At 45.8% G+C, this 27,672-nt stretch overlaps 1 protein-coding gene across 1 annotated transcript; it reads right to left on the minus strand.

Annotated features, from left to right (window-relative positions):
* Window positions 1–7,071: 7,071 nt before the first annotated feature.
* SPACA6 (sperm acrosome associated 6) lies at window positions 7,072–26,575 on the minus strand. The gene is made up of 8 exons (XM_084815271.1): window positions 26,521–26,575; window positions 25,065–25,133; window positions 23,798–23,821; window positions 23,416–23,493; window positions 18,204–18,307; window positions 14,797–14,953; window positions 8,919–9,138; window positions 7,072–7,234 (listed from the first exon to the last, which is right to left on the minus strand). Exons 1-8 carry the CDS (start codon window positions 26,528–26,530, stop codon window positions 7,198–7,200), a joined length of 699 nt encoding a protein of 232 aa, XP_084671397.1. The 5' UTR covers window positions 26,531–26,575; the 3' UTR covers window positions 7,072–7,197.
* Window positions 26,576–27,672: the final 1,097 nt, after the last annotated feature.

Consider the following 27,672-nt stretch of genomic DNA (forward strand, 5'->3'; position numbering starts at 1 on the left):
CTCCTCTTCGCTTTCTGCCATTAGGGTGGTATCGTCTACGTATCTGAGGTTGTTGATAATTTTCCCAGCAATCTTAATTCTGACCTGTGAGTAATCCCCATTAAACAGAGTGGGATTTACTTCTAAGAAAATCTTCACTTGCTCTCTCTCTCTCCACCCCCTCCCCACCTCTTCCCAAACAAGTACAACAGCGCTGGATGGAGACCTCTGTCCTGGAGGCCATTGCTTTGCTGCTCCTGGCCCCTGGACCAGACGAGGGGGCAGAGAGAGCCACTTCAAAGGTGACTCCATATTTTATTTCACATGCTTCATTTTGATAGTTTCTGGGATTCTAGAACACATTGTTTTATCATTCTTGGAAATCCGAAACTCTACACCAAATGTTGCAATACTAAGTTTCTAGCAACCTCATCATCATACAACTCTTAGGGTACATTCCTATGCATGGTTAGACAGAAAAAAGGCCTACAGCTCTCAACATGCCCCAGCCAGCCAAGCACCAAAATGCATAGTTGGATCCCTTTATTAGGACCAACCAAAATTCCTCATAAAGGTATTGCCCAACTGTGGATTTGGAATTTTTATTTCTGATGGACCACCTTTGGTTTTGGTTGGTTGATTTTTAAATTACCAGACTTATCAATCCCCAGATTTCTCTCTAGATCCAGATACTGGAACTATCTTCAGGGTGTATAAAGAAGGTTGCAGCCCTAAGCACATTTACGAAGAAGTGAGACTCTAAGGAGTAAGAATCTCCCCCATGAGAGAAGGCTACAACAGCTGGGATTGTTTAGCTTGGAAAAAAGGAGGGTAAGGGGAGATGTGATAGAGGTGTACAAAATTGTGCATGATGTGGAGAATGTGGAGAGGGAGACATTTTTCTCCCTCTCAAAATACTAGAACCTGGGGTCATCCTATGAAGCTGATTGGTGGGAGATTCAGGACAGATAAAAGGAAGGACTTCTTCACACAGTGCGTAGTCAAACTATGGAATTCGCTACCACAGGAAGTAGTGATGGCCATCAGTTTGAATGGCTTTTAAAGGGAGACAAATTCCTGGAGGAAAAGGTTATCAATGCCTACTGGTCCTGATGGCTATGTGCTACCTCCAGGATCAGAAGCAGTGAGCCTGTGTATGCCAGTTGCTAGGGAACATGGGCGGGAGGGTGCTGTTGCGCTCATGCCCTGCTTGTGGGTTCCTGGTCGACAGCTGGTTGGCCACTGTGTGAATAGAATGCTGGACTAGATGGACCCTTGGTCTGATCCAGCAGGGCTCTTCTTATGTTCTTATATGTTCTGATGTCTCCAATCCTACATACACTTACCTGAGAGTAAATCCCATTGAACTCAGTATGACTTACCTTTGAGTAAACATGTTTAGTAACATGTTTACATAGTAAGTTTGATGTAATCCTGAACATGTTTCCCCATCCACAGATCTCTGTACCCCCAGTTGTTTCCCTACCCCACATAACTTCCTGTACCATCTTAGCTACCTTTTCCCACCCCACAGGTCTGTATAGCCATGTCCTGGGCTGGCCTCAAGACATTTTGCTGCCTGAGGAAGAGCAGCAAATCACACACACACACCAACAAGCCCAGTCAAGGTGCATCGTACTCAAAGCCAATTGTTTTTGGCCGCTGGGGCAGACAATCCTACAAGCACCTCTCCCCTTTCCCGGCAGTGTAAATATAATAATAATTAATCAAATATATAATGAATAATGTACTGCTTTTTCATGATGTCCCAAATCAGCTGTCTGAAGCAGCTGCCTCAGGCTCTAAAGCAAGCATGTGTGCATGTCTTTAAAGGACCCTGTCTGCTAAGGACAGCCCGATTTGTAAAAAGGAATGTATGGACAGGGGAGAATAGGGGATTTGATTTCAGAAAAAAAAAAAACCCAGGCAGAAAGATTCCAGGGAGGCAACGGGAGGGGAAGCTCATGTGGGCAAAAAGCCAGCTAATCCAGGGGGATCCGATGCAACAGAGATCATCAGGGCCCAGTAGCTTTATTTCAGCAAGTGCCATTTTTCTCCAGTTACATGAAAAGCAATACCATTCCAAATAACTTTCTGTACAGTGGACTCCTGTCCATGAAAACATATTATGCCACAGTAAATGTGTGAGTCTTTAAGGTGCCACAAGGCATTGTGGCTTTTGAACACAAAAGAGGAAGAAGCCCCTATCCTTATCCCACATCTATCCACTTTTCTCTAGCCTTGTGCAAACCCTTAATGCCAAGAGGGGCTGTGTACCTACCAGAAGCTGGCTACATGGATCATGAAAAAAGTGGGTGCGCTCCAGAAGGATGATTGCAGAGCCAAGGAGCTCCAGACGCACTCTGGCAAACTAGCAAGCCATGCACTCAAGCATTGCCTTGCCCCAAATTCAGTCATTGCTGCTCATTCAGACCCTTTTTGCAAGCAAAAAAAAAAGGTAAAGGTGTCCCCAACCAGTCATGTCCGACTCTAGGGTGTGGTGCTCATCTCCATTTCTAAGCCGAAGAGCCAGGGCTGTCCAAAGACGCTTCCATGGCCATGTGGCCGGCATGACTGAACACCGAGGTGCACGGAACACTGTTACCTTTCCCGCCGAAGCGGTACCTATTTATCTACTTGCAATTTCTTGCTTTCGAACTGCTAGGTTGGCAGGAGCTGGGCCTGAAGACGGGGGCTCACTCCGTCACGCGGCACTCGGGTCTCGAACTGCTGTCCTGCCGACCTTCCGGTCCGCAGTTCAGCGTCTTAACCGCTAAGCAAACCCACTTCTATTTCCCCCCAAGGTAGGGGGCTTGGCCCAGCTTGGAGGAAGCAACAGATGAGGAAGGTCTCTGGCACTCCATCTCGTATGTGAGCAGCCAATGTGCCTGCTCTTCCTCTAGTCAGGGCCTTGCTGCCTACAGTGGCCCAGGGCACAAGTGCAATTACCCAGTAGCACTTGGCTGGGCAGATGTCTGCACAGTCAGGCACACTCTGAGAAAGCTGGGTGACACTGGTGATGTTGGGCAATTTTGGATTCTGGACTTAATGAAAATAATGAGCAGATTGTGGAAGGAAGTTGGCAGTCTCCCCTTTAGTTAAAAAGGGTGGTGGCTTCATGCTAGTACACACCCTATTAGTCTGCTAAGGGAGTGAGTCCTAAAGCCTCCTCGGAACTGTAAGGCTACTGATTTCAGAGGGAAGAAGCAGGTGTGTATTAAGGCATTTGAGGTCAATTGGGGCAGCTCTAAAGACCCTGGCCCTGTGCCCAGGTGGGCACCTTTCTAACACTACCCATGGACTAGGGGAAGTGTTGAAAGCGGGGAGGACTTTTTCACCTGATAAGGAGAGGATTACATTGCCATGTGGGAGGGATTGTGTGTGTCCCCTGCCCCCCTTGGTGCACTTACTTCTCCCACTTAGTTTTTCTTTTTCTTTTGGGGGCTTTTGAATTGCACAAATGGGTTTCTCCTTTCTCTTAGTATTATCCCCACACCCCACACCCAGTCCTTTGCAACTGTGTGCAAATTCACAACAAGCCACCCTGAGAACAAGCTATCCCCACCAACCCTCCTACCCAGAGAAGGGACACCATGTTCACAAGTTTTTCTGTTTTCACTCTTGTGCAAGCGAATGACCGCCACTAGGATACATGCCAGTCATGTGTTGAGGACTAAGAAGGGAACAAGCCACAGCAAGCCACAGAGTGTCTGGTCTGCTATTGGGAATAACGTGGGTTAGCGAACAAGCAACCAGCCCACCGTGGCTTATTTTCAGTGTGGCTTGTCGTGATGTGTGAACTGGCCCATGGGCTGTTTTAGGGCTCTGGGGTGGCTTGTTAACAACGGCAACAAGCGTTCCTCACTGGGAAACCATCCTCACCGGGTTCACACAACACAGCAAGCTGTGCCAACAAGGGTAATTATGCAAATCTCCCCAGCATGCGACTGACAAGCACGGTGGGGGGAATCATAGTAGGGTTGGAAGGGACCTACAAGGCCATCGAGTCCAACCCCCCATGTTCAACCACCATGGCTTATTTCCCCCTCCATGATCGTGAGAACAGGTCCTCTGTCTTTTGCCACAGGCTCTAGTTGGTAGAACCCGGAGTTCTAGTAAAAAACAACAACACTCACCACCACAAAGTAGATCCTGCAAGCCTGAACTCTGCTCACCACTACTGTATAAGCCAATTAAGTATGGTGGTGGTGGTGGTGTGTGCATGTGTGTGAAATTCTGTGCTATGTGGATGATAATCTAAATGCAGTTTTCATTCTACCTAAGAGCCCCCTGTAGGGAATCTGTAATAGAACTCATCCCTGACAGCTTGATATTTTGCATAGTAGAAACCCTACTGAGTTCAGGGGGCTGATGATGATTTAAGAGGAAGCAGTAGTCCTTCCACTGTACTTAGATCCAATTCCATGACCTGCTGAGATTCTAGTCCCTGAGTTTACCTTTTTCCTCCTCCCTCCTAATCCCCTTTCCTTTTATATCTGCTCTTTTAGATTGTAAGCCTGAGGGTATGGACCCTCTTGTCTTATCTTTTGTAAACTGTCTTCTTTTGCCTGAAGGCTGAATGGCTGTGAATATGTGCATGAATAAAGGGGAAGTGGAGGAAGGCAAATCCACCATTCAGTGACAATATAAGCTCTAGTTCATGAAAGTTTATTCCCCACAATAAACCTGTTAGTCTTCCTGTCATAAGAAGATGTGTAAGACCAAGGGTCCATCAATTATTATTTCTTTATGAAATGCTTTTCCTTCTCCAAAAACAGAAGCTGCGCAAAATGGCATACAAAGTATAAAAAGCATAAAAACAATAACTAACTGTTAAAACTCATTTACAGCAAGCTAAAAGCAGGAGCAATAAACGAACATGCAAAGAACCAAAATGAGCTGCCAGTACATAAAATTAAGCAACAGCAGAATCAAATGCTTGTTTAAAAAGAAATGTCTTCACTTGCTGGTGAAACACAGATAAAGAGGAAGGTGACCTAACTTCTTGGGGCAGGGGGTTCAAAATATGGGCAGCAGGGGGGACGTTGTCTGCCACCCAGAAAGTCCCCTCGAGTGTTGTCATCAACAGTGCCTCTGAAGGCAAAGGCATATACAAGAGGGATGCAGTGCTGGTCTCAAAGCAGGGCTAGGGAACCTGGTGCCCTCCAGATATTTTGGACTCCAACTCTCCCAGCCCCAGCCAGCATGGCCAATAGTCAGGGATTATGGGACTTGTGGTACAAAACATCTGGAGGGGCATCTGATTTCCTACCCCTGTCCTAAAGGAGACTGTCCTTGTAGTAGCCAGGTCCCAAGCCATTTAGGGCTATAAAGTGCCTTGAATTGCACTCGGAAACTGACTGGGAGCCAGTGCAGCTGATACAATCAATGGGCCACATGATCCAAGGACTTTGTCCCAGCAAAAAATGCTCCAGCGTCATTCTGCACTCGTGGACATTTCTGAGCCATTTTCAAGGGCAGCCCCACATACAGCACCTTGCAGGAATCCAGCCCCCCATCTGGTGCCCTCCAGATGTGTTTCATTACAACCCCCAGCATTTCTGACCATTGGCCATGCTGGCTGGGGCTGATGGGAGCTGAAGTCCAAAAAATTTGGAGAGCACCTGGTTGGAGAAAGCTGCAATAGTCTAATCAAAATGGAACTAGCCCAGCATCTGATGGCCAGCAATGGCCATCCAGATGTTTCTGGTATGTTCATAGCAAGGAACGAAGGCAAGAGCTCCCTGCTGCCCAACCTGCCAACTCCCAGCAGCTGATATTCTGAGAAAAAGCATCTCTGAGTCTGACTGTTCCATTGAGCTCTCATGACTAAAAGCTACCGATCCACCAACAATTTGTCTAGTCCTATTTTAAAATAATCAAAGTCTCCATTCCCACATCTTGTGGCAGTCAGTTCCATAGACTAAATCAGCCTTCCCCAAGTTACTGGCCTCCAGATGTGTTGAATTACAACTCCCATAATTCCCCCAGCCATCAGGCTGGATTAAATTATGTATTGTGCAAAGTATTTGTGGGGGGTGGGGGTAGGGGTGGGGGTGGGGTCTGTCCTTAATCTCCTACCAATTTCACTGGGTGATCTTAAATTCTAATGCCATGTGTGTGGGAGAAACCCCCCCTACTCTTTCCACACATTATGCATCATTTTATTAACATCTATCACATTTCCTCATCAGTCTTTTTTTCTTTCTTTTCTGACCTACATAGTAAATGCTTTAGCCTTTCCTTATAGGAACAATGGTCCAATTGCCTTGCCCTTTTGGGATGCTCTTTTTCTGGCCTGTTTTTGAGATTTACCATACTCCTTTTTGAGATGGGATGATCTAAATTACATACAACATTCAAGATCTGGCTGCATCATGGATTTAGATTAACAGTATTACACTGGCATGCTACCCCCTCCCTTTCCTAATTACCCCCTAATTCCTTTCCTGGAAGAAGACTCCTTTTGGGGTTTGGTGTTACAGACTAACACAAATCTATCCTTTTGGGGCTTGGCCCCATTCCTAACCTGATATACCAATAAAAAATTTCATTCTCTGCGTGCCAAGCAGAATCATCCACACATAAGGAGGAGATACCAGTAGGTTTGGGAGAATCCCAAGGTTTGCAGAAGTACAAAAATCTTTAGGGGAAAACACCTTAAGGGACCACCCTCCCCCCAGTAGCCCAGTGATGACTGAGCATGCTCAGTAACCATGGATGTTGAATGCCTGTTTGGGGGAGTAATGGAATGGTATATCCTGGAAGAGGGCATGGCTGGCTGGCTAGATCCTTGAACAGAAGCACTCCATACTGAAACTTTTCATAATCCCCTAATTCAGCATTCCCCAACTTTGTGCCTTCTGGATGTTTTGGAATACAACTCCCAGCATGCCTGACCATTGGCCATACTAACCAGGGTTGATGGGACGTGATCTAAAACATCTGGAGGACACCAGGTTGGGGAAGGCTGTCCTAATTCTTTTCCTGGATAAGACTTCTCTGTCTTTTGCTATCTTTTGGGGTTTTCACAAGTCACCCACCGTTGAACATGAGCCCCACCTTGCACATATTGCAAAACTCAAAGTTATTCCTGGAAGCTCAACACGTGATTTATTTGAGGGTTTTTTTAATTGTGCAGTAATGATGATGTCCTCATGCAGTCGTTCTTTTCCAAGGCACAGCAAAAAGGAGAACAGAAAAGTTCCATGTCCCAGTTCACGATTTGATGTCTGTGGCCCAGTGATAAATTGTCCTAAGAGAATTGGGTGAGGACATGAGAGAGGGGGGGTGGGGGAGAGAGAGAGAGGTGAGAGTGATTGTAGAGACATAATTTTCCATAAATAAATACTGGGGTGGCTGGTGGCCTATAAACTGTTTAACAGATCAGATTAACCAATCAAGGCTGCATTCTTACACACCTTTTTAATTTGGGGAAAGTCCCACTGATCTCAATGGGAGCTTTGCATCAGAATAAACATGCATAGGAATGGGATATTTTGGGTTACAAGCTTAAGGGAGCCATTGTTTGTTCCCCCTTGGCTCTTTTGTGATTGTAATAGAGGCTGGGGTGCAGGGAAAGCCTCTATTTGTTTTGTTTTTCCAAAGGATCGCCTTTTCTTCTAACAATGGTTAGTAGCTAAGACTCCAGTGTTTAATTGATGAATTGGTTAGAACAACTGATTAAAAAGCACACCTTTTGGTCAATTAAAACATACCCTGATAAAATGGGTATTTTTTAAAAAGGAGATTAAAACAAGAATTTTTTTTCAGTCAACTAGTTATAAAAACCTCCGCAAATATTCTCTTTCCTTCATGCACAGGTACAAAGAAATGTACACAAATGCTGTTTGGGACATTTTACTACCCAAAATCAAATTGCAATGTATCTCAGGGCAGTAAAATGGACCAAAACATATCCATGTAGGTGATGTCAGGCAAAGGGCATTTAAGTCTGCTTCCCTCAATTAGTTTTTGTTTGAAGAACTCAGTGGGACATTTAAACAAAATTCCAATACTTCCCATTAGCTGGCAAAGATAAAAATATTTATTTGACAGAGTTGAGCAAAAAGATCCAGGGAAAACCAAAAGCCTACCAAACATAATTACTTAAGCTCTGACAACCATGCTTGCCAGATAGGTAACCATAAGATCTCAATGATAACTTGTTGGTTAAGAGGAATTTAAAAAACCCTTAATTTTAATAAGTATGTGCTAGTCGCTATTTCTATTATGCTTCTGATCATCCCCACTCTGTATGTATGTAGTGATGCATCTTGCTTGTTTTATCATTGCAAAGTTCTGTTATTCTCTAATACTGTTTAAGATTAGTACCACTTTGTGTTGTTTGGTTTAAGAAGTACTTCATGGACCACAACCTATAAATTAATTCTTGAATCCCAGAACACTCAGCTAAGATTTATAAATCTGTTGCTGAGTGAGGTCTATCCATGTGTCTGAAGTTTAATCTCTTGATCAGGTACGTCACTGACACACCTGTTCAGGTTAAAGAAACAAGCTAGTTGGATGGAGCAGAAATAATTCACTTGTCTCAGCTTAGTGCGGTCTAATCCAGCTGTCCCCAGTCTGGTACACTCCAGATGTTTTGGATGACAACTCCCAGCATTCCGTGGGTTGATGGGAGTTGAAGTCCAAAACATCTGTAGGGGATACTGGTGGGGAAGGCTGGTCTCAGTTTATTGGAAGCAGCTCTCCAAATTTCTTCTAGCTGTACTTGAAGAGGATGGGGATTGAACCCAGGACGTTCTCCATGCAAAGCTATTGCTCTGCTACTGAGCTACAGCCCTTCTGGCCAGACAAACTTGCACCCTGGCACTTATTTCATTTAGGAGAGTTAAAATAAAAATGGGACAAAATACATACCCGTTTTAGAAATCCAGTTCTTCCTGGAAGAACGCTCTTCCCCTGCAAATACTCACATTGCTCCCAGTGTAAACACCATGGAGCTCAAGGCTATCCCCACAATGAGGAAGATGATACTCTTCTTTCTGAGGGCATCCGGTGCAGAGAGCATCTCTTGCAGGGAAGGCGGCGGGCGGTTCACAACCACCTCCTCTGGCCCAACTTCTGGTTGGGGATTCAGGATGGCTTTGAACATCTCCTGGAGCTTTTTCTCTAGCCCAAGCCTTTTCTCTGTCACTGCAGGAGAGGGGAAAATGGTTTCTACTTCTAGATTCTTAATGAGATTAAGATTGGATCTTTTACACATGTGTTTTAGAGGGTTTCTTTCTCTGCCTTTCTATATGTGCATATAACCACTAGGCAGCACTGTGGTATAGCAGGATTGCATAACTACACGAAGGTTTCATTCCGCCACTTCCAGATAATACTAGACTTTCCGCAATAATTTTTTTTTAAAGCCGTGGAACTGGTCACAAAGTATGGGAGAGGTCCTGGAGAATGACGACATTGTGTAAAGCACCTGGAAACTACCGTGAGTGAGGAATCATGAGCGCACAGTAAGTGCCTCATGTAGAAAGGCTCCAAGAATACCCAGGTCACAGAGCATCTAACTGCCCTAAGGAACATTTAACTGCCATCCTTCAGATCAGCAGCTCACCTCAAGCACAGCTTCGGCACCTGCTCATTGTTTTTGTGTCCCTGCAGGATGCTAAAAATACCAGCAATCCCATGTGGAAGGGAGCAAAGAGCATGGAGATAGAACAGCTTTCCCCAACCTGGTGCCCCCTGGATGGGCCGGACTGCAGGTCTCATCATTCCCAGTCACCAGGTTGAGTTAGACTACAGGCCACCGATTGCCAACATTTTGAGGAGTATGATGGGATGAAAGTTGATAAAAATAGCTGCAGCAATCTAATCAGAAGTGAGGAGGGAGGAGGGAAGACTATATTACTTCTTGCAATGGGGCAGCTAAATAGTTAGCTAATACTTTTTAAGGTGGAGGTCACAAAACCCAATCCTACAGGTTTGCTTTGAAGCAGTGGCTAACATTGAACTTTTGTTGTTCAGTCGTTCAGTCGTGTCCGACTCTTCGTGACCCCATGGACCATAGCATGCCAGGCCTTCCTGTCCTCCGCTCTCTCCCGGAGCGTGCTCAAGTCCATATTCATTGCATTGGTGATGCTATCTAGCTATCTCATCCTCTGCCATCCCCTTCTCCTTTTGCCTTCAATCCTTCCCAGCATCAGGGTCTTTTCCAGGGAGTTTTCTCTTCGCATTTGGTGGCCAAAATATTTGAGCTTCAGCTTCAGGATCTGTCCTTCCAATGGGCACTCAGGGTTGATTACCTTTAGGATTGACTGATTTGACCTCCTTGCAGTCCAGGGGACTTGTAAGAGTCTTCTCCAGCACCACAGTTTGAAGGCATCAGTTCTTCGGCGCTCAGCCTTCCTTATAGTCCAGCTCTCACAGCCATACGTTACTATTGGGAAAACCATAGCTTTGATTATGCAGACCTTTGTCGGCAAGGTGATGTCTCTGCTTCTTACTATGCTGTCTAGGTTTGCCATAGCGTTCCTCCCAAGGAGCAAGCGTCTTTTAATTTCATGGCTACAGTCACCGTCTGCAGTGATCTTGGAGCCCAAGAAAATAAAATCTGTCACTGCTTCCATTTCTTCCCCTTCTATATGCCAGGAAGTGATGGGGCCAGATGCCATGATCTTAGTTTTTTTAATGTTGAGTTTCAAACCAGCTTTTGCACTCTCCACTTTCACCCTCAACAAGAGGCTCTTTAGATCCTCTTCGCTTTCTGCCATTAGGGTGGTATCGTCTGCTGAGGTTGTTGATATCAGTTATCTGAGGATTGTTGATAACTCTCCTGGCAATCTTAATTCCGACCTGTGATTCATCCAACCCGGCATTTCTCATGATGTACTCTGCATATAAGTTAAATAAGCAGGGTGACAATATGCAGCCTTGTCGTACTCCTTTCCCAATTTTGAACCAATAGGTTGTTCCATGTCTGGTTCTTACTGTTGCTTCTTAACCCTCGTACAGGTTTCTCAGGAGACAGGTAAGGTGGTCTGGTACTCCCGTCTCTTTAAGAATTTGCCACAGTTTGTTGTGATCCACACAATCAAAGGCTTTAGCATAGTCAATGAAGCAGAAATAGACTTTTTTTCTGGAATTCTCTTGCTTTCTCCATTATCCAGCAAATGTTGGCGATTTGATCTCTAGTTCCTCTGCCTCTTCGAAACCCAGCTTGTACTTCCAGTAGTTCTCAGTTCACCTACTGCTAAAGCCTAGCTTGTAGGATTTTGAGCATAACCTTGCTGGCATGTGAAATGAGCACAATTGTACGGTAGTTTGAACCCTCTTTGGCATTGCCCTTCTTTGGAATTGGAATGTAAACTGACCTTTTCCAGTCTTGTGGCCACTGTTGAGTGTTCCAAATTTGTTGGCATATTGAGTGCAGCACTTTAACAGCATCATCTTTTAGGATTTGAAATAGCTCAGCTGGAATACTGTCATCTCCGCTAGCTTTGTTGTTAGTAATGCTTCCTAAGGCCCACTTGACTTCACTCTCTAGGATGTCCGGCTCAAGTTCAGTGAGCGTACTATTATGGCTATCAGGGACATTAAGATCTTTCCTGTATAGTTCTTCTGTGTATTCTTGCCACCACTTCTTAATGTCATCTGCTTCTGTTAGGTCCCTGCCTTCTTTGTCCTTTATCATGCCCATCTTTGCACAAAATGTTCCCTTGAGATCTCCGATTTTCTTGAAAAGATCTCTAGTCTTTCCTAGGGTTGGCGGAGAATTTCTCCCCGAAACTTCGGGGGGCCGAGCGCCAACGTGTTTGGCCCCCCGAACAAGTCTCGGGGAGAAATCCTCTGAAACCCCCCTCACCCCCCCCCCCGGGACGGGACTTACCTTCACCGAATGTCCCTCCCGGTGGCTGGTCCGGCCGGCGGTTCGGCGGGTGTTCGAGCGAGGCGGGAGCGGCAGCCGGTCTTTTGACCGGCTGCCGCCGCCGCCATTGCAATGAAAGAAAAAAAAAAAAACACCGCCTGATAGGCTACGTGACGATTCACGTAGCCTATCAGGGCTAGATTTGCAAAGTCAGCCGTGATAGGCTACGTGAATCGTCACGTAGCCTGTCACGGGTGACTTAAAAAAAAAAAAAAAGTGTGTACGGATAATGGCGGCCCCCATAGGGAGCCGCCATTCCTGTTCCTTATTTGGTCGCTGTAGTCTACGTAAACATTTACGTAGACTACAGCGACTAAATAAGGAACGCGAATGGCGGCTCCCTATGGGGGCCGCCATTCGCGTACGCGCTTTTTTTTTAAAGTCACCCGTGATAGGCTACGTGACGATTCACGTAGCCTATCACGGCTGACTTTGCAGATCTAGCCGTGATAGGCTACGTGAGTCGTCACGTAGCCTATCAGGGGGCGTTTTTTTGTTTTTTGTTTAACTTTCGCGTTCGCGGCCAGGCAAGGTGGGAAGCCTCCTCCCCGGCCTGAATTTCGGCCGGGCCGAGGCGGGAAGCCTCCCGTCCGGCCTGAATTTCGGCCAGGCCGAGGCGGGAAGCCTCCCCCCCGGACGGAACTTCGCGGGGGGACCAGCGAAGCGCCTCCCCCCCACCACAAACGTCCTTCGAGGAAAGGTAAGTGACTTTCGTCCACCCCTAGTTTTCCCATTCTATTGTTTTCCTCGATTTCTTTGCATTGTTGGTTTAAGAAGGCCTTCTTGTCTCTTCTTGCTATTCTCTGGAACTCTGCATTTAGTTGGGTATATCTTCCCCTTCCTTCCTTGCTTTTCGCTTCCCTTCTTTCCTCAGCTACTTGTAAAGCCTCATCAGACAGCCACTTTGCTTTCTTGCATTTTTTCTTTGGGATGGATTGAGTTGCTGCCTCCTGAACAATGTTACGGACCTCCATCCATAGTTCCTCAGGCACTCTGTCTATCAAGTCTAATCCCTTAAATCTATTTGTCACCTCCACTGTATATTCATAAGGGATATGATTTAGGTCATACCTGAATGGTTTAGTGGTTTTCCCTATGTTCTTCAATTCTTCAGCTGAAATTTTGCAATAAGAAGCTCATGATCTGAGCCACAGTCAGCTCCAGGTCTTGTTTTTACTGACTGTATAGAGCTTCTCCATCTTTTGGCTGCAAAGGACATAATCAATCTGATTTTGATATTGACTATCTGGTGATGTCCATGTGTAGAGTCGCCTCTTGTGCTGTTGGAAAAGAGTTTTTGCTGTGATCAGCATGTTCTCTTGACAAAACTCTATTAGCCTTTGTCCTGCTTCATTTTGTACACCAAGGCCATGCTTGCCTGTTATCCTGGTGATTTCTTGACTTCCTACTTTAGCATTCCAATCCCCTATGATGAAAAGGACATCTTTTTTTGGTGTTAGTTCTAGAAGGTGTTGTAGGTCTTCATAGAACCGATCAACCTCAGCTTCTTCGGCATCAGTGGTTGGGGCATAGACTTGAATTACTGTGATGTTGAATGGTTTGCCTTGGATTCGTACTGAGATCATTCTGTCATTTTTGAGAATGTACCCCAGTACTGCTTTTCCCACCCTTTTATTGACTATGAGTGCTACTCCATTTCTTCTAAGGGATTCTTGCCCACAGTAGTAGATATAATGGTCACCTAATTTAATTTGCCCATGCTTGTCCATTTTAGTTCGCTGATTCCCAAGATGTCGATGTTCAATCTTGCCATCTCATGTTTGACCACCTCCAGCTTCCCTTGATTCATTGATCTGACATTCCATGTTCCTAAACAATATTGTTCTTTACAGCATCAGACTTTCTTTTCACCACCAGACACATCCACTGCTGAGTGTCCTTTTGGCTTTGGCCCAGCCGCTTCACTCTTTCTGGCACTACTTGGAAATACCCTCTGCTCTTCCCCAGTAGTATATTGGACACCTTCCGACCTGAGGGGCTCATCTTCCGGCGTCATCTCTTTTAGCCTTGTGATACTTTCCATGGGGTTTTCTTGGCAAGAATACTGGAATGGGTTGCCATTTCCTTCTCCAGTGGACCACATTTTGTCAGAACTCTCCGCCATGACCTGTCCATCTTGGGTGGCCCTGCACGGCATAACTTGTGGCTTCACTGAGTTACGCAAGCCCCTTCACCACAACAAGGCAGTGATCCATGAAGGGGAACATTGAGCTAAAAGCCTTCAACCAAACACCAGCAATGGACATCCAGCGAACAGAAAGAAAACTAGACACTGACATGTCGCAAGATGGCCTAGAATGATCACAGAGGACATGGGGGAAAGAAGTGGGGTCTGGAAAGTTTAAAAACACACACCCACAAATGCAAGTGAATGAGGGGGGATTTTGGCAAGACTAGACACTATCTGTAACCACAAAGACATGACAAATCTCCAAGGGGTGCAGGAGGGATGATAACAGAATGAGGGTAGGCAAAAATAAGTTAAAAAGTCTGATGGAATGGGGCAGTGCTCTGGACCCAAGGGGAAAGGTTTTGGTGGTCCCCAGTAACCAATGAAGGAGCTTAGAGAAGAATGAGCAAGTTCAGTGGCCAAGCAATGCTGAGTGTTGGGGGTGGCAGGGGAGACAGAGGATGGAAGAGAGTTTCCTAGAAACGGGCTTGGCTGACTGGCTGGAACCCTGAACAGGAGTGCTCCATACTGCAACATTTTGCTGCAAGTTACACTTGTAAAATATCATGATCATCACCATCACAAACAACGGAGGCCACAGCTCCACATTTGCATCTAAGCCCAATCCAGCTGTAAGCAAACCTACTCTAGGCCTCCCTTAGCAACCACCTGCACCTCCCAATAGAGGTCTGTCTTGAGGAGCCTCTCTGTACCACCACAGGCTCAGAATCCTCACCGTTGAGGTAGAAGAACTTCCTGATCAACACATCGTTGTCCTCGGCAATCTGGCAGACAATTGTTCCATGATGGGATCCCAGGGTGGGCCGGATCAGGAGGGAGGGATCAAACCCAAAATTCAGGTCATGGAAGAGGGAAAGTTCCTCCGTTCTGATCTGCAGGTGGAGAGGTGGACAGAGGTGATATAAGATACTGGAGGAGGGGCGTGGAGAACTCAGTGTCAGGGCTCTGGGCAAGGGATAGGACAAAGGAGATGTCGCTGGCTGAACTCAGGGTGCTTCCAGGGGAGTAAGGGGGTCTCAGCGCTACCAGTTAGAAAGCATTGGGCAGCTATTCTATCTTTTTCTCCTTCACTGATGTTCTGCGGTAAGAAAAGCGATGGAAGAGGCAGTGGGAAAACTCAGGAGGGCTGCAAGTAGAGGAAGGCTCTCTGTAAAATTCTGTGAATGAGGCATGGTGATGGTGTGATAAAACCCTCACCTGGAAGTAGCCTCTGAACATGGTGTGCAATTCTCTCTCTCTCTCTCTCTCTGTGTCTCTCTCTCTTTCTCTTTTACATTTTTAAATGGGGTAGAGCAGCCCAGATGCAACTCTTCCGTGTCATTTTCTCAAGGCCAGCATTTCCTTAGAATCCAACCCTTTTGACTCGATGGAGAATTTTCATTGTCAGTAGTTCTATTTAGACATTCACTTCCCATGTGATGAGAATCACGCAAGGAGGAGAGCTAGGAAGGAGCTTGGCCTATTGGCACCCCCCCCCCATTGTGTCATCCCTGCAGCAGCCCTCCAGCCATTGGAAGGGTAACGTCAGGGGTGTAGTGAAGCCAGGGCTCACAAGGATGCAGTGTCAATGCTTTTTTATTAGCAGGGATGCTGATGTCATCTGCCACCCCTCTCAGACTTGTCTCTGAGTTTAGCTGCAATCCTCACAATAGCTGGGGGAAATGGATTCTGCCAGCAACAATATCGTGCAAGGCACCCATGAAGCTCTTCTTGTCCCCTTCAAAAATGTATTTGTAATACAAACCTTGAAAAAGGTTATCAGGACTCCAGGTTCTCCTTCTTGATCCTGAACCTGCTGCAGATCAGCTGTTGGCAGGCAGGCAGAGAAGGAAAGAGTGGCTTTCTGGCCCAGCCTAATCTTCTACTCACCCAGACCTTTCTTCTGCGCTCTCGCTCTCCCCACTCCCAGTCTTGAGCCTCGCTCTTTCTCTCCTTTTCTAGCCTCTAGTCTTGCTCTTTCTCTTCCCTTTACCCTTCATCCCTGCTCTCCCCCTCATGCAATTCTAATTGTGCATTGTGTGTGTGTGTGGGGGGGCGGCAGCGGGGTACAGCTTCTGATCTAGTGCAGCATCTTCCAACCGGGTGCCCTCCAGATGTGTTGGACTACAACTCCCATCAGGCCCTGCCAGCATGACCCAGGGGTCAGTGATAATGGGAGTCCAAGACATCTGGAGGGCACCAGGTTGGAGAAGGCAGGTCTCGTGAGTCTCCAGGATGTGGTCAGCCCAAGATCCAACCAAATAGGGGATACATTTGGGAGAAATGTTGAGCATGCAAAAGGAGCTAGGAAGAAACTACTGTACAGCAACTTTACTGTATAAGATCAGGGTGTTGAACCTCTTTCATCCCGAAGGCTGAATTCCATTTCAGAGAAGCTCGGGGGGCGGGGGGTATTTCAGTGGTGGGTGGGGCTGAAGGCAAAAGGCCAAAATATCAAAAATACCAGCATATTTTAGCTTAAAGCTCTTATTCCCAGTAGCTCAGCCTTAGGCATTACAACCTTTTAGAATAGGGGAAAACTGCATGAAAGCCAGGAAACCACTAAATGGTTGGCAGTCACAGGTCAGGGCGGTGAGGCCAGGAAAAGGGAGTTTGGCTGTGTGGGGAAACCCAGAGGGCCAGACTGGGACCCCAAGCACGCTGGATTTGACTCCTGGCCCTGAGGTCCTGCACCCTGGTGTAAAACATCATGTTGGAATTAGACCCCTGTATATGCCTGGAGACTATGATGGCAGTAGAAACAGTGGAGGCTGGTGGCTCCGATGTCAGTAAAGCAGTGAATCCAGTCCGGGTTTTAGTCAGAACTCTAAAGGAGCTTTGCTTTGCACCTTGGATAGCTCCTTCAGACTTCTGACTGGTTCCGACTGACACCTGGAGCAGATTCACTGCCCACTTACATTGGAGCAACCCACCTCCACTGAGTAGAAACAATACTGAGGCAGGAGCACAGAAGGGGCAAAATGGATTTTGGGGTGTGGGGAAAAGCTTTGTCCTACCTGTTAGATTTCTTAAAGAGAAATGACAGCTTTTCCTGTGTTTATGCTCCCATCCTAAACATAGTTCCTCTGAAGGAAGTTCTGTTGATTTTGACAGCGTTAACTTTTAAACAAGCAGGCCTAGGACTGCAGCCTTGTTTACGATCCGGTTATAATTTGTGTATTAAAAATTCCTTTTCTTCAAGTGGCTGTGGTGGATCCAGCAGTGGGGAGCAGTGAGGGGAGAGGTACTGGCCTCCCTCCTCCATCCCTTTGATGTCACCTTAAGCTTAGAGAAGGAGGAAGGACTACAGAGAGGGGCAGGGCAATAAGCAGAGCATAGCGGCAGAGGCAGAAAGACAAACAATCCATGACAGGCAAGTTACAGTCACTTCTTATTTCTGCCACTGGAGGGGGAGTGAGATCAAGGAACATTTTACTATATAATACTACAGGGATATGCATTTCTATTACAGCAGAGGAGGAGAATGTCTGGTTCTACAGATGTTGTACTGCAACTCCCATCAGCCCCAGCCAGCATGGCCAATAGTCAGGGATGATGGGAATTGTAGGCCAACAACATCTGGAGAGCCATACATTCCCTACCCCTGTATTACAGACTTCTCAGTCCTGGATTTGAAAAATTATGGGCAGATGCTGTTTAGGAGCTTTCCAGTCAATCAGTTTATAGAGATCATTGGTTGCACAGAATTCAGATGGATGCCACGCATACTCCACCCCTCTTGCAAGCAAGCAAGCAAACAAAGGAATTAGTTTCCCAGCATTCAAATAGCAACCCACTGTGGCTGGAGAAATGCAATTTCTTCCCATAACAAGTGAAACCATTACCATGTGGACTAGAAACTGGTTTCATGCAGGTCAGAGGCATCTATTGGGTAGTGCCTGGGACATCACTGATGACAAACAGAATTCTTTCCCTGCCTTTAACACAAAGGCAACATGTGGAGAACTTCTCTTGTCAGACTGGGACTGCACGTAATGTATAATTAAATTCTTCTCACCCCACCCCGCCCCATGGAATGATGGGATTTGTGATCCAGAGGGCACCAGGTTGGAGAAGGCTGAGCTGGGCATTCACTCAGGGCTTTGTTCAAGAGCTAGTTCTGATCTGCAAAGAGTCACTCACATCATTGGCAAATTTCCATCTGTAAGTGCAGTCTGAGGGAATCTGGAATTTAACCTCGCAGCTGAGAAGAGTAACATCCCCTTCATTTTTGTGCACATCTTGAACTGGAGGGAGATAAGGGATGGGGGCGGTGGGAGAAATCAAACAGTTTTCTTTTTAGCAGAGATTCATTGTAACACTAGACAGTGGTTCACCATGATTAGAGACATGGAGCTTTTCTACACGAGGCATTTGTTGTGCGCTCATCATTCCCGGCTCATGGTTGTTGATGGGTGCTTTAGACTCATGACCCTCCAGTTCCACTTCTGTTTGCAAACAGCACTTTCAGCAAGTTTTTGTAGAGCAGGGACAATGCAAAAGAAAGTGCAATTCCTCCTTGTATATTTTCACTATTCTATTATACCACAGTGCCACCCAAGACGGACAGGTCATGGCGGAGAGTTCTGACAAAATGTGGTCCACTGGAGAAGGAAATGGCAACCCACTCCAGTATTCTTCCCAAGAAAACTCCATGGAACGTATCACGAGGCTAAAAGATATGATGCCGGAAGATGAGCCCCTCAGGTCCAAAGGTGTCCAATATACTACTGGGGAAGAGCAGAGGGAATTTCCAAGGAGCGCCAGAAAGAGTGTTGGATTGGGAGCCGGGAGATCCGGGTTCTAGTCCCCACTCGGCCATGGAAGCTCACTGGGTGACTTTGGGCCAGTCACAGACTCTCAGCCCAACCAACCTCACAGGGTTGTTGTTGTGAGGCTAAAATGGAGAGGAGGATGTAAGCCACCTGGGGTTCCTTGCAAGAGGAAAAAAGGCAGGATATAAGTGCAAAAAATAATAAATAAATGAAGTGGCTGGGCCAAAGCCGAAAGGACACTCAGCTGTGTATGTGTCTGGTGGTGAAAAGAAAGTCCGATGTTGTAAAGAACAATATTGTTTAGGAACCTGGAATGTAAGATCAATTTATCACGGGAAGCTGGAGGTGGTCACACATGAGATGGCAAGACTGAACATCGAAATCTTGGGAATCAGCCAACTAAAATGGACAAGCATTGGTGAATTAAATTAGATGACCATTATATCTACTACTGTGGGCAAGAATCCCTTAGAAGAAATGGAGTAGCACTCATAGTCAACAAAAGGGTGGGACAAGCAGTACTGGGGTACAATCTCAAAAACGATAGAATGATCTCAGTACGAATCCACCGGGATAACAGGCAAGCATGGCCTTGGTGTACAAAATGAAGCAGGACAAAGGCTAATAGAGTTTTGCCAAGAGAACACGCTGATCATAGCAAACACTCTTTTCCAACAGCACAAGAGGTGATGCTACACATGGACATCACCAGATGGTCAATATCAAAATCAGATTGATTATGTCCTTTGCAGCCAAAGATGGAGAAGCTCTATACATTCAGTAAAAACAAGACCTGGAGCTGACTGTGGCTCAGATCATGAGCTTCTTGTTGCAAAATTTTGGCTGAAATTGAAGAACGTAGGGAAAACCACTAAACCGTTCAGGTATGACCTAAATCATATCCCTTATGAATATACGGTGAGGAATAGATTTAAGGGATTAGACCTGTTAGACAGAGTGCCTGAGGAACTATGGACAGAGGTCTGTAACATTGTTCAGGAGGCAGCAACTAAATCCATCCCAAAGAAAAAGAAATGTAAGAAAGCAAAGTGGCTGTCTGATGAGGCTTTACAAGTAGCTGAGGAAAGAAGGGAAGCGAAAAGCAAGGAAGGAAGGGGAAGATATATCCAACTGAATGCAGAGTTCCAGAGAATAGCAAGGAGAGACAAGAAGGCCTTCTTAAATGAACAATGCAAAGAAATCGGGGAAAACAATGGAATGGAAAAGACTAGAGATCTTTTCAAGAAAATCGGAGATCTCAAGGGAACGTTTTGCACAAAGACGGGCATGATAAAGGACAAAGAAGGCAGGGACCTAACAGAAGCAGATGAGCTTAAGAGGAGGTGGAAAGAATACACAGAAGAACTATACAGGAAAGATCTTAATGACCCTGATAGCCATGATAGTGCACTCACTGAACTTGAGCCGGACATCCTAGAGAGTGAAGTCAAGTGGGCCCTAGGAAGCATTATTAACAACAAAGCTAGCGGAGATGACAGTATTCCAGCTGAGCTATTTCAAATCCTAAAAGATGATTCTGTTAAAGTGCTGCACTCAATATGCCAACAAATTTGGAACACTCAGCGGTGGCCACAAGACTGGAAAAGGTCAGTTTACGTTCCAGTTCCAAAGAAGGGCAATGCCAAAGGGCGTTCAAACTACCGTACAATTGCGCTCATTTCACATGCCAGCAAGGTTATGCTCAAAATCCTACAAGCTAGGCTTCAGCAGTATGTGAACCGAGAACTACCGGAAGTACAAGCTGGGTTTCGAAGAGGCAGAAGAACTAGAGATCAAATCACCAACATTTGCTGGATCATGGAGAAAGCAAGAGAATTCCAGAAAAACATCTATTTCTGCTTCATCGACTACGCTAAAGCCTTTGATTGTGTGGATCACAACAAACTATGGCAAATTCTTAAAGAGATGGGAGTACCAGACCACCTTACCTGTCTCCTGAGAAACCTGTACGAGGGTCAAGAAGCAACAGTAAGAACCAGATATGGAACAACCGATTGGTTCAAAATTGGGAAAGGAGTATGACAAGGCTGCATATTGTCACCCTGCTTATTTAACTTATATACAGAGTACATCGTGAGAAACGCTGGGTTGGATGAATCAGAGGTCGGAATTAAGATTGCTGGGGGAATTATCAACAACCTCAGATACGCAGACGATACCACCCTAATGGCAGAAAGCGAAGAGGATCTAAAAAGCCTCTTGTTGAGGGTGAAAGTGGAGAGTGCAAAAGCTGGTTTGAAACTCAACATTGAAAAAACTAAGATCATGGCATCTGACCCCATCACTTCGTGGCATATAGAAGGGGAAGAAATGGAAGCAGTGACAGATTTTATTTTCTTGGGCTCCAAGATCACCGCAGACGGTGACTGTAGCCATGAAATTAAAAGACGCTTGCTCCTTGGGAGGAATGCTATGGCAAACCTAGACAGCATAGTAAGAAGCAGAGACATCACCTTGCTGACAAAGGTCCGTCTAATCAAAGCTATGGTTTTCCCAGTAGTAACGTATGGCTGTGACAGCTGGACTATAAGGAAGGCTGAGTGCCGAAGAATTGATGCTTTCGAACTGTGGTGCTGGAGAAGACTCTTACAAGTCCCCTGGACTGCAAGGAGGTCAAATCTGTCCATCCTAAAGGAAATCAACCCCTGACTGCTCATTGGAAGGACAGATACTGAAGCTGAAGCTCAAATATTTTGGCCACCTAATGCGAAGAGAAAACTCACTGGAAAAGACCCTGATGCTGGGAAGGATTGAAGGCAAAAGGAGAAGGGGACGGCAGAGGATGGGATGGCTAGATAGCATCACTGATGCAACGAATATGAACTTGAGCACACTCTGGGAGAGGGTGGAGGACAGAAAGGCCTGGCGTGCTATGGTCCATGGGGTCACCAAGAGTCGGACACAATTTAATGACTGAACAACAACAGGGGGAAAGCGGGAAAGGAAACACTCCTCTTCTAGTGCTTGGATCTCAATTTTGCTATGAAACTGAAATTAGATGTAGTGGATTAACAGCCTTGTGTAGAAAAGCCCATAGACCCTTCTGCTTGCTATGAGCACAGTTTGCTGTGTCATCATCTAAGCAGGGGCACTGTGTGGAACACAGGAGGCTGCCTTACACAGAGTAGACCATTGGACCGTCTAGGCTAGTATTGCCTATGAAGGATGGATAACTGTAGAAGGTAACTTTCATAAAATTAGTAACTGTTTTTTCAAAACGCCTTTTTGTGGAGCAGCGATTACATTCCTGTAGGGATGCGAGGAGAGGATCCTTGTGGCTAATGGAGAGTTGTAATGTTTTATATATGTTTGACATGTGGGTAAATAAAATCCATTTAAGTTCTGATATTAACCAACAGAGAGCTGTTATACATGGAATGACAAAACATTTTACAAGTAAGAAGAAAACCATGTCTTTTGTTTTTACTGCAACTCCCTCAAGTGAGCCAGTACATCATTGTTTTGAGATATGTGGGTTTGTAGATAGACAAAACAAAAACTTGTGGATAGAATTTATGAGTGTTTGTCTCTATGTGTGTTTATCCAGTTTTTTAGAAGAACTACATGTATTTATTCTGGTTTATCTTGTTTTATTGTTAGACTATTGCTCTTGACGAAGGAGAAAATTGCTCTCTGAAACACGTTGAGCATTTATATACAACAAAACACTTCTGCCTATAGCATCAGAGACATATTCTCCTTTTTTCCTCTTCCCACCATTAGTGCTATTTCTCCCTCCCCCATCTTCTGTCAGTATTGTCTATGTCAACCTTCCCTAACCTGGTTCCCTCCAGATGTTCTGGACTACAGCTCCCATAATCCTTTAATGCTTGCTATTTGGGGCTGATGGGAGTTGTAGTACAAAACACCTGGAGGGCACCAGATTGGAAAAGGCTGATCTACACTGGTTGGCATCAGCTCTCCAGGGTTGTTAGGCAGGAGTCTTTCCTAGCCCTACCTGGAGATGCCAGGGATTGAAGCTGGGACCTTTGGCACGCTAAGCATGTGCTCGTCTATGCCTTGGCCATCCTGATCTCCCCTCCCCGCTCCATGGCACACCTTCCATATGTCTTCCAGGGTTGTGGGCATGAGACCCTGTTTTGTACAGGGTCAGCATCAAGGATAGGCATGATAGGGCGCCTGCTGAGGGCCTATTCCCTAGCAGGTGCCCCCCGACAAAGAGTCTCCTGGAGTTGCTCCTCCTCTTCTCCATTGCAATTTGCTGGTTCACTTGTGTCTTGCTCTGGCCCAGACAGCAGTGCTGAGAAGGAGAAGTAGCAGCCCCTGCCTCCTCGCTCACTGGCTATCTTCCTGCCAAGCAAACATCTGGTGGTAGCAATGATGAGGACGAGGAGTGAAATAGCAGCTGGTGACAAAGGAGGTGAGAAGGCAGGGTCCCTGAGGGAGGGGGCCCTTGGAGGGTATCTTGCCCAAGGTCCCTCAGAAACCTGGAGCTGGCACTGATGTCCTCATCATTATAACATTTTCCGTTACTAGTCACCTTAACCAGCAAATCTGTAGAAAAGGAAATTCAAGGAAGAACCAAAGGGGATGTGTACCTGGGCAATCGATGGGCAGCTGGCAGTCCACGATACTGCAAGATGAACATCGGAAACGACGGGCCTCTCTCTGGAACCCTGCGAGGACCGACAAAGGGTGTGAGGAGGGCACTTGCCATCATGCAGCGTTATCAGGGAGAGGCTGGACACCATGTTTGAGGTGGAAAACAAAACTAACTTTTATTCCCTACTCACTCGTACAGATTGTATTGCACAGGGGCCCCTAGACGCCCTTTGCTTGAACAGCTAACAACACAGGGAGGACAGAAAAAGAAGCCAGGGAGAGAGTGGGGGGATGGGTGGGTATGCAAGTTCGGTATGGGGGTCACTGACAAATATCGGGTGGGGGAAGGATAAAAATGTACTAGACATTTGGACTCACCACATGGCGGGACGCAGGCTGGAGCTGTAGAGCAGGGAGGAAATTGTTTTTATTACAACATATATGGTTTTATGATTGCAATTTTGCAAGCCATCCTGAACTTTTGGATGGATGGGCATAAAACAATACATTGGATCAGACCAAAGGTCCATCTAGTCCTGCATCCTGTTTAGGGCTGGCCTAAGGCATTCGAGTGCCTGAAGAGGAGCCCAAATGACCCCCCCACACACACACACACACGGAGCTAGGGCCATCACTTAAAAGTATTGCTGCACTATTCAGACCCCAGTTCCTACCTTCATCTTTCTTACTGCCCCCCTTCATTGAACTGTGCGGCCTGAAGCATGTCACTTCACCTGCTGTATGGCAGGGCTGGCTTTGGTCCTGTTTCACACAGCGGTCAAGCAGGTGCTCTGGAAGCTCATCAGCTGGGCATAAAAATCTCCCCCTGTTGTTTTCCTCCTGAGCAATTGGTATTCAATGGCATAGAGCCCATCACGGTCAATTTAAGTCTCATGGCCAGTAGCCACAATAAAGCCTGAAGCTCCAGCAAAAATGTACTTGTACTTAAAGGAGTTATTTTCACACCTTCCCAGATATATGCACCTAAGCGGACACAACAACATAGTTCAGTTAACCATGGATGCAAAGATAACTGAGAGTCAATATGGTGTAGTGGTTAGAGTCATGGATTGGGACTCAGGAGATCTGGGTTCTAGTTCCAGCTCGGCTATGAAGTTCATTAGATGATTTTTAGCCACTCACTGTCTCTCACAGGGTTGTTGTGAGGACAAAATGGAGGTGAGGAGGACCACGTAAGCTGCCTTGGGTTCCTTGCAAGAGGAAAAAAAATTTTTTTTTAATTATTATTATTGCATTTATATCCCGCCTTTATTCCTCTTGCAAGGAACCCAAGGCGGCTTACATTACCCTCCTCCTCTCCATTTTATCCTCACAACAACAACCCTGTGAGGTAGGTTGGGCTGAGAGTGTGTGACTGGCCCAAAGTCACCCAGTGAGCTTCCATGGCCGAGTGGGGGCTAGAACCCGGATCTCCCAGCTCCCAGCCCAACACTCTTGCCACTACATCATACTGGCTCGATATAAATGTAATCATAAATAAAAAAATATCCATGGTGTATGTGGGGCATTTGGGAATGGATGAGGAGACTACATGCATGCAGGGAACAATGTTTGGGGGCACAAATGGAGAAAATGTTCTGCGAGAGCATCTCTGTCAAGAGTTATGCCTGTATCCCTACATTACCGTCTTTGAGTTGCGCCACTTCGTTTTTAATGTGTTCTGCAGCCTCTCGAATGGCTAGACGATAAGGCACTGCAGTGAAAGATGGAAGAAGGTGCATTGGTTTTGTTTCTTTTGGTACAACAGTCTTACAGCCCCTGGCCAATGGGGGGGCCATTCACATTGTCCGTCGGTGCCTTGGAGCCAAGAATCCAGCCTGGACATGCAAGCATCTATTCTTTTCCAATTCTCCCATTTTTCCTTCCTTGAAGCTTTCCACCCTCACCTTCACCCCCTGTTGTTCAGAGGAATCAATTGTTCTGCAATTTCTTTTTGAAAGCTTGGGGTTTTTTTTGAAAGCTTGCAGCACTTAATTCATTAATGAATCAATGTAAAACATTTTGATTGATGAATCAATCTCTCTCCCTCACACCCTTCTGGAACCATTTGATCAGTTTTCTTGGTGCAAAATACCAGGGTGCAATCCCATCATCCAGATTTGCTTGTCAAGTGGCCTTAGGTTACTTTAGAAGTGCCTGTCTGAACATGGAGAGTGTTCTTTGTGCACAGAACAAGAACAGCCAGTCAGAAACCACCCAGTCTGCCTGCTGGGCCACTCCACGGTTGGAAATGTTCCGCCATCTATGTTGTGGCCATGGAGGGGTCAAAAATGGGGCATGCTCTGGCCGTAAGAACATCAGTCCATTCCAATCCCCCCATCCCAAAAAAGAGTCCTGTCTGTGGCACTTTAAAGATGCATAGATTTATTGTGGAATAAATGCTCAAGGGACTAAAGCAGCCTTCCCCAACCTGCTGCCCTCCATATGTGTTGGACTACAACTCCCAGCATCCTATAGCCACAGCATGACTGGCTGGGGATGCTGGGAGTTGTAGTCCAACACACTTGGAGGGCACTAGGCTGGGGAAGGCTGTCCCCGAGCTACTTCATCTGATGCTTGAAAAAGATGTAGCATCTCATTTATGCAGCTTTTCTACACAAGGCATTTATTGTGTGCAGTTGTTTATGGGTTCTTTAGATGACATTGTGTCCTCCGGTTTCACTTCTATTTATTGAGAGCCCTTTCGCGGTATTTTTTAGAATGTGGAAAATGGCGTATTATTTCTGAAAATGAAAAGAAGTGTATTTTGTACTTTTGTAATTGTGTTATTCCGTTATAGCACAGTGTCACCTACAGGTTTATGTAGTGGAAAAGCGGGGGGGGGGGGGGCTTTGTGTAGAGCTTGAATCTCAATTCTGCAACAAAGCAAAAGTAGATAGAGTGTATTAATAGCTTTGTGTAGAAAAGCTCATAGAGGTTTGTGCCACAATAAATCTGTTTTTCTTGATATATCTCCCAGGACTCTTTGCTGTAACATCCTTCTAGAACATTACTGGTAGCTGCCCTGATGCTTCAGGATAGGGGCGGGATATAAATCTAGCTAAGTACACAGAGTTCTGCCAAGTATCATATGCACCCACCCTTGGCCATGCCTTTCTCTTCCAAGTAAAAGATGATCCTGGCGAAAGTGTCCTTCAGCTTCTCAATTTCAGACACAGCTTGGAAAGAAGAGAGAGAAAGCTGGTGAAGGGTGCTGTCCTTTTCCCTTTTGGGTCCAATGTGGCACTGCAAGTTAGGGGTGGTGCCTAATGGGGTGGAGAACTGCATCTGGAGCAGGGCAGAGCCGGCCTGTGTCAGTAATAGCATAAGAGCCAAGCAGAAAACATTGTAAGGACCACCTGTTTCCATATGAACTGGCCCACTGATTAAAATCTTCACTGAGCCTCTTCTCTGGGCCTTCAGATGTTAGGGGCAGGTAGTTACGAGAGAGAGAGAGAGTTTTCTGTGGTGGTACCCCAGTTGTAATGCTCCCCTTGCTAGACAAATTCACCTGGCAACATATCTAATAAGTCTTGTTTGCCTGTGTTTTTCAATAGCGAACAATCCCTGTTATGTCTGTGTGTCTTGACTGTCATTCTTCTTCATTTTTTTGCGATTATTTCTTCTACTTTCAACCACTGTTTTAAGCTTAATTTTAATGATTTGTTGTTGATAAGTTATATCATTTTTAATGTGAGTTTATAAGTTGCCTTGAGGAGGCTGACTGTAGTGGAAAAGTAGGACAAAATATTCTTAAAGAAATAAACTAAGAAATAAAATAGTCCATCCTTTTGGTTTTGTCTGCGGACGCGAGATTTTGAGCCTTTCTACATGAAGCTTTTATTATGTGCATACTTACAGTAGTTTGCAGGTCCTTAGTTACCCTCTAGCGCCTCTCCCACTCTTTGCAACCATTTCCCCAGCTTTTTTTAGATTGTGGAAAGTGTGGTATTATTTAGAAATGGCAGAATGAGACCCTTGTGTATTTGTGCAATTCTGTTATACCACAACACCATCTAGTAATGGTGTAATGAAACATATAGAAAGGCAGAGAAAGAAAGCCTCCTGGGGGAAAAAAATGTCTAAAGGAGCCGATCTTAATTCCGCAAAGAATCCGGAAGAAGAAACCTTGCTAAAGGTGCAGGTTAAAAGCCTCATGTAGAAAATTCCTGTAGTCCTCCCCTTGGAGAGACCCTAAGAAACAGGGCCACAGCCATTGGTGGTGGCATTCTGGAGGCTGAAAGGAATTATCT

This window comes from Heloderma suspectum, chromosome 10, assembly GCF_057233095.1.
Source record: "Heloderma suspectum isolate Gila_16-S chromosome 10, 16-S_ref, whole genome shotgun sequence".
NCBI classification, from domain to species: Eukaryota; Metazoa; Chordata; class Lepidosauria; order Squamata; family Helodermatidae; genus Heloderma; species Heloderma suspectum.

What these genes read in the sequence shown, in the direction of transcription:
- SPACA6 (XM_084815271.1), bottom strand. An exon ending in AGCCTGCGTCCCGCCATGTG is followed by an intron (nt 23,494 to 23,797) that starts GTGAGTCCAAAT and finishes CGGTCCTCGCAG; the next exon opens with GGTTCCAGAGAGAGGCCCGT. An exon ending in GAAGTTCTTCTACCTCAACG is followed by an intron (nt 9,139 to 14,796) that starts GTGAGGATTCTG and finishes CCTCTCCTGCAG; the next exon opens with TGACAGAGAAAAGGCTTGGG.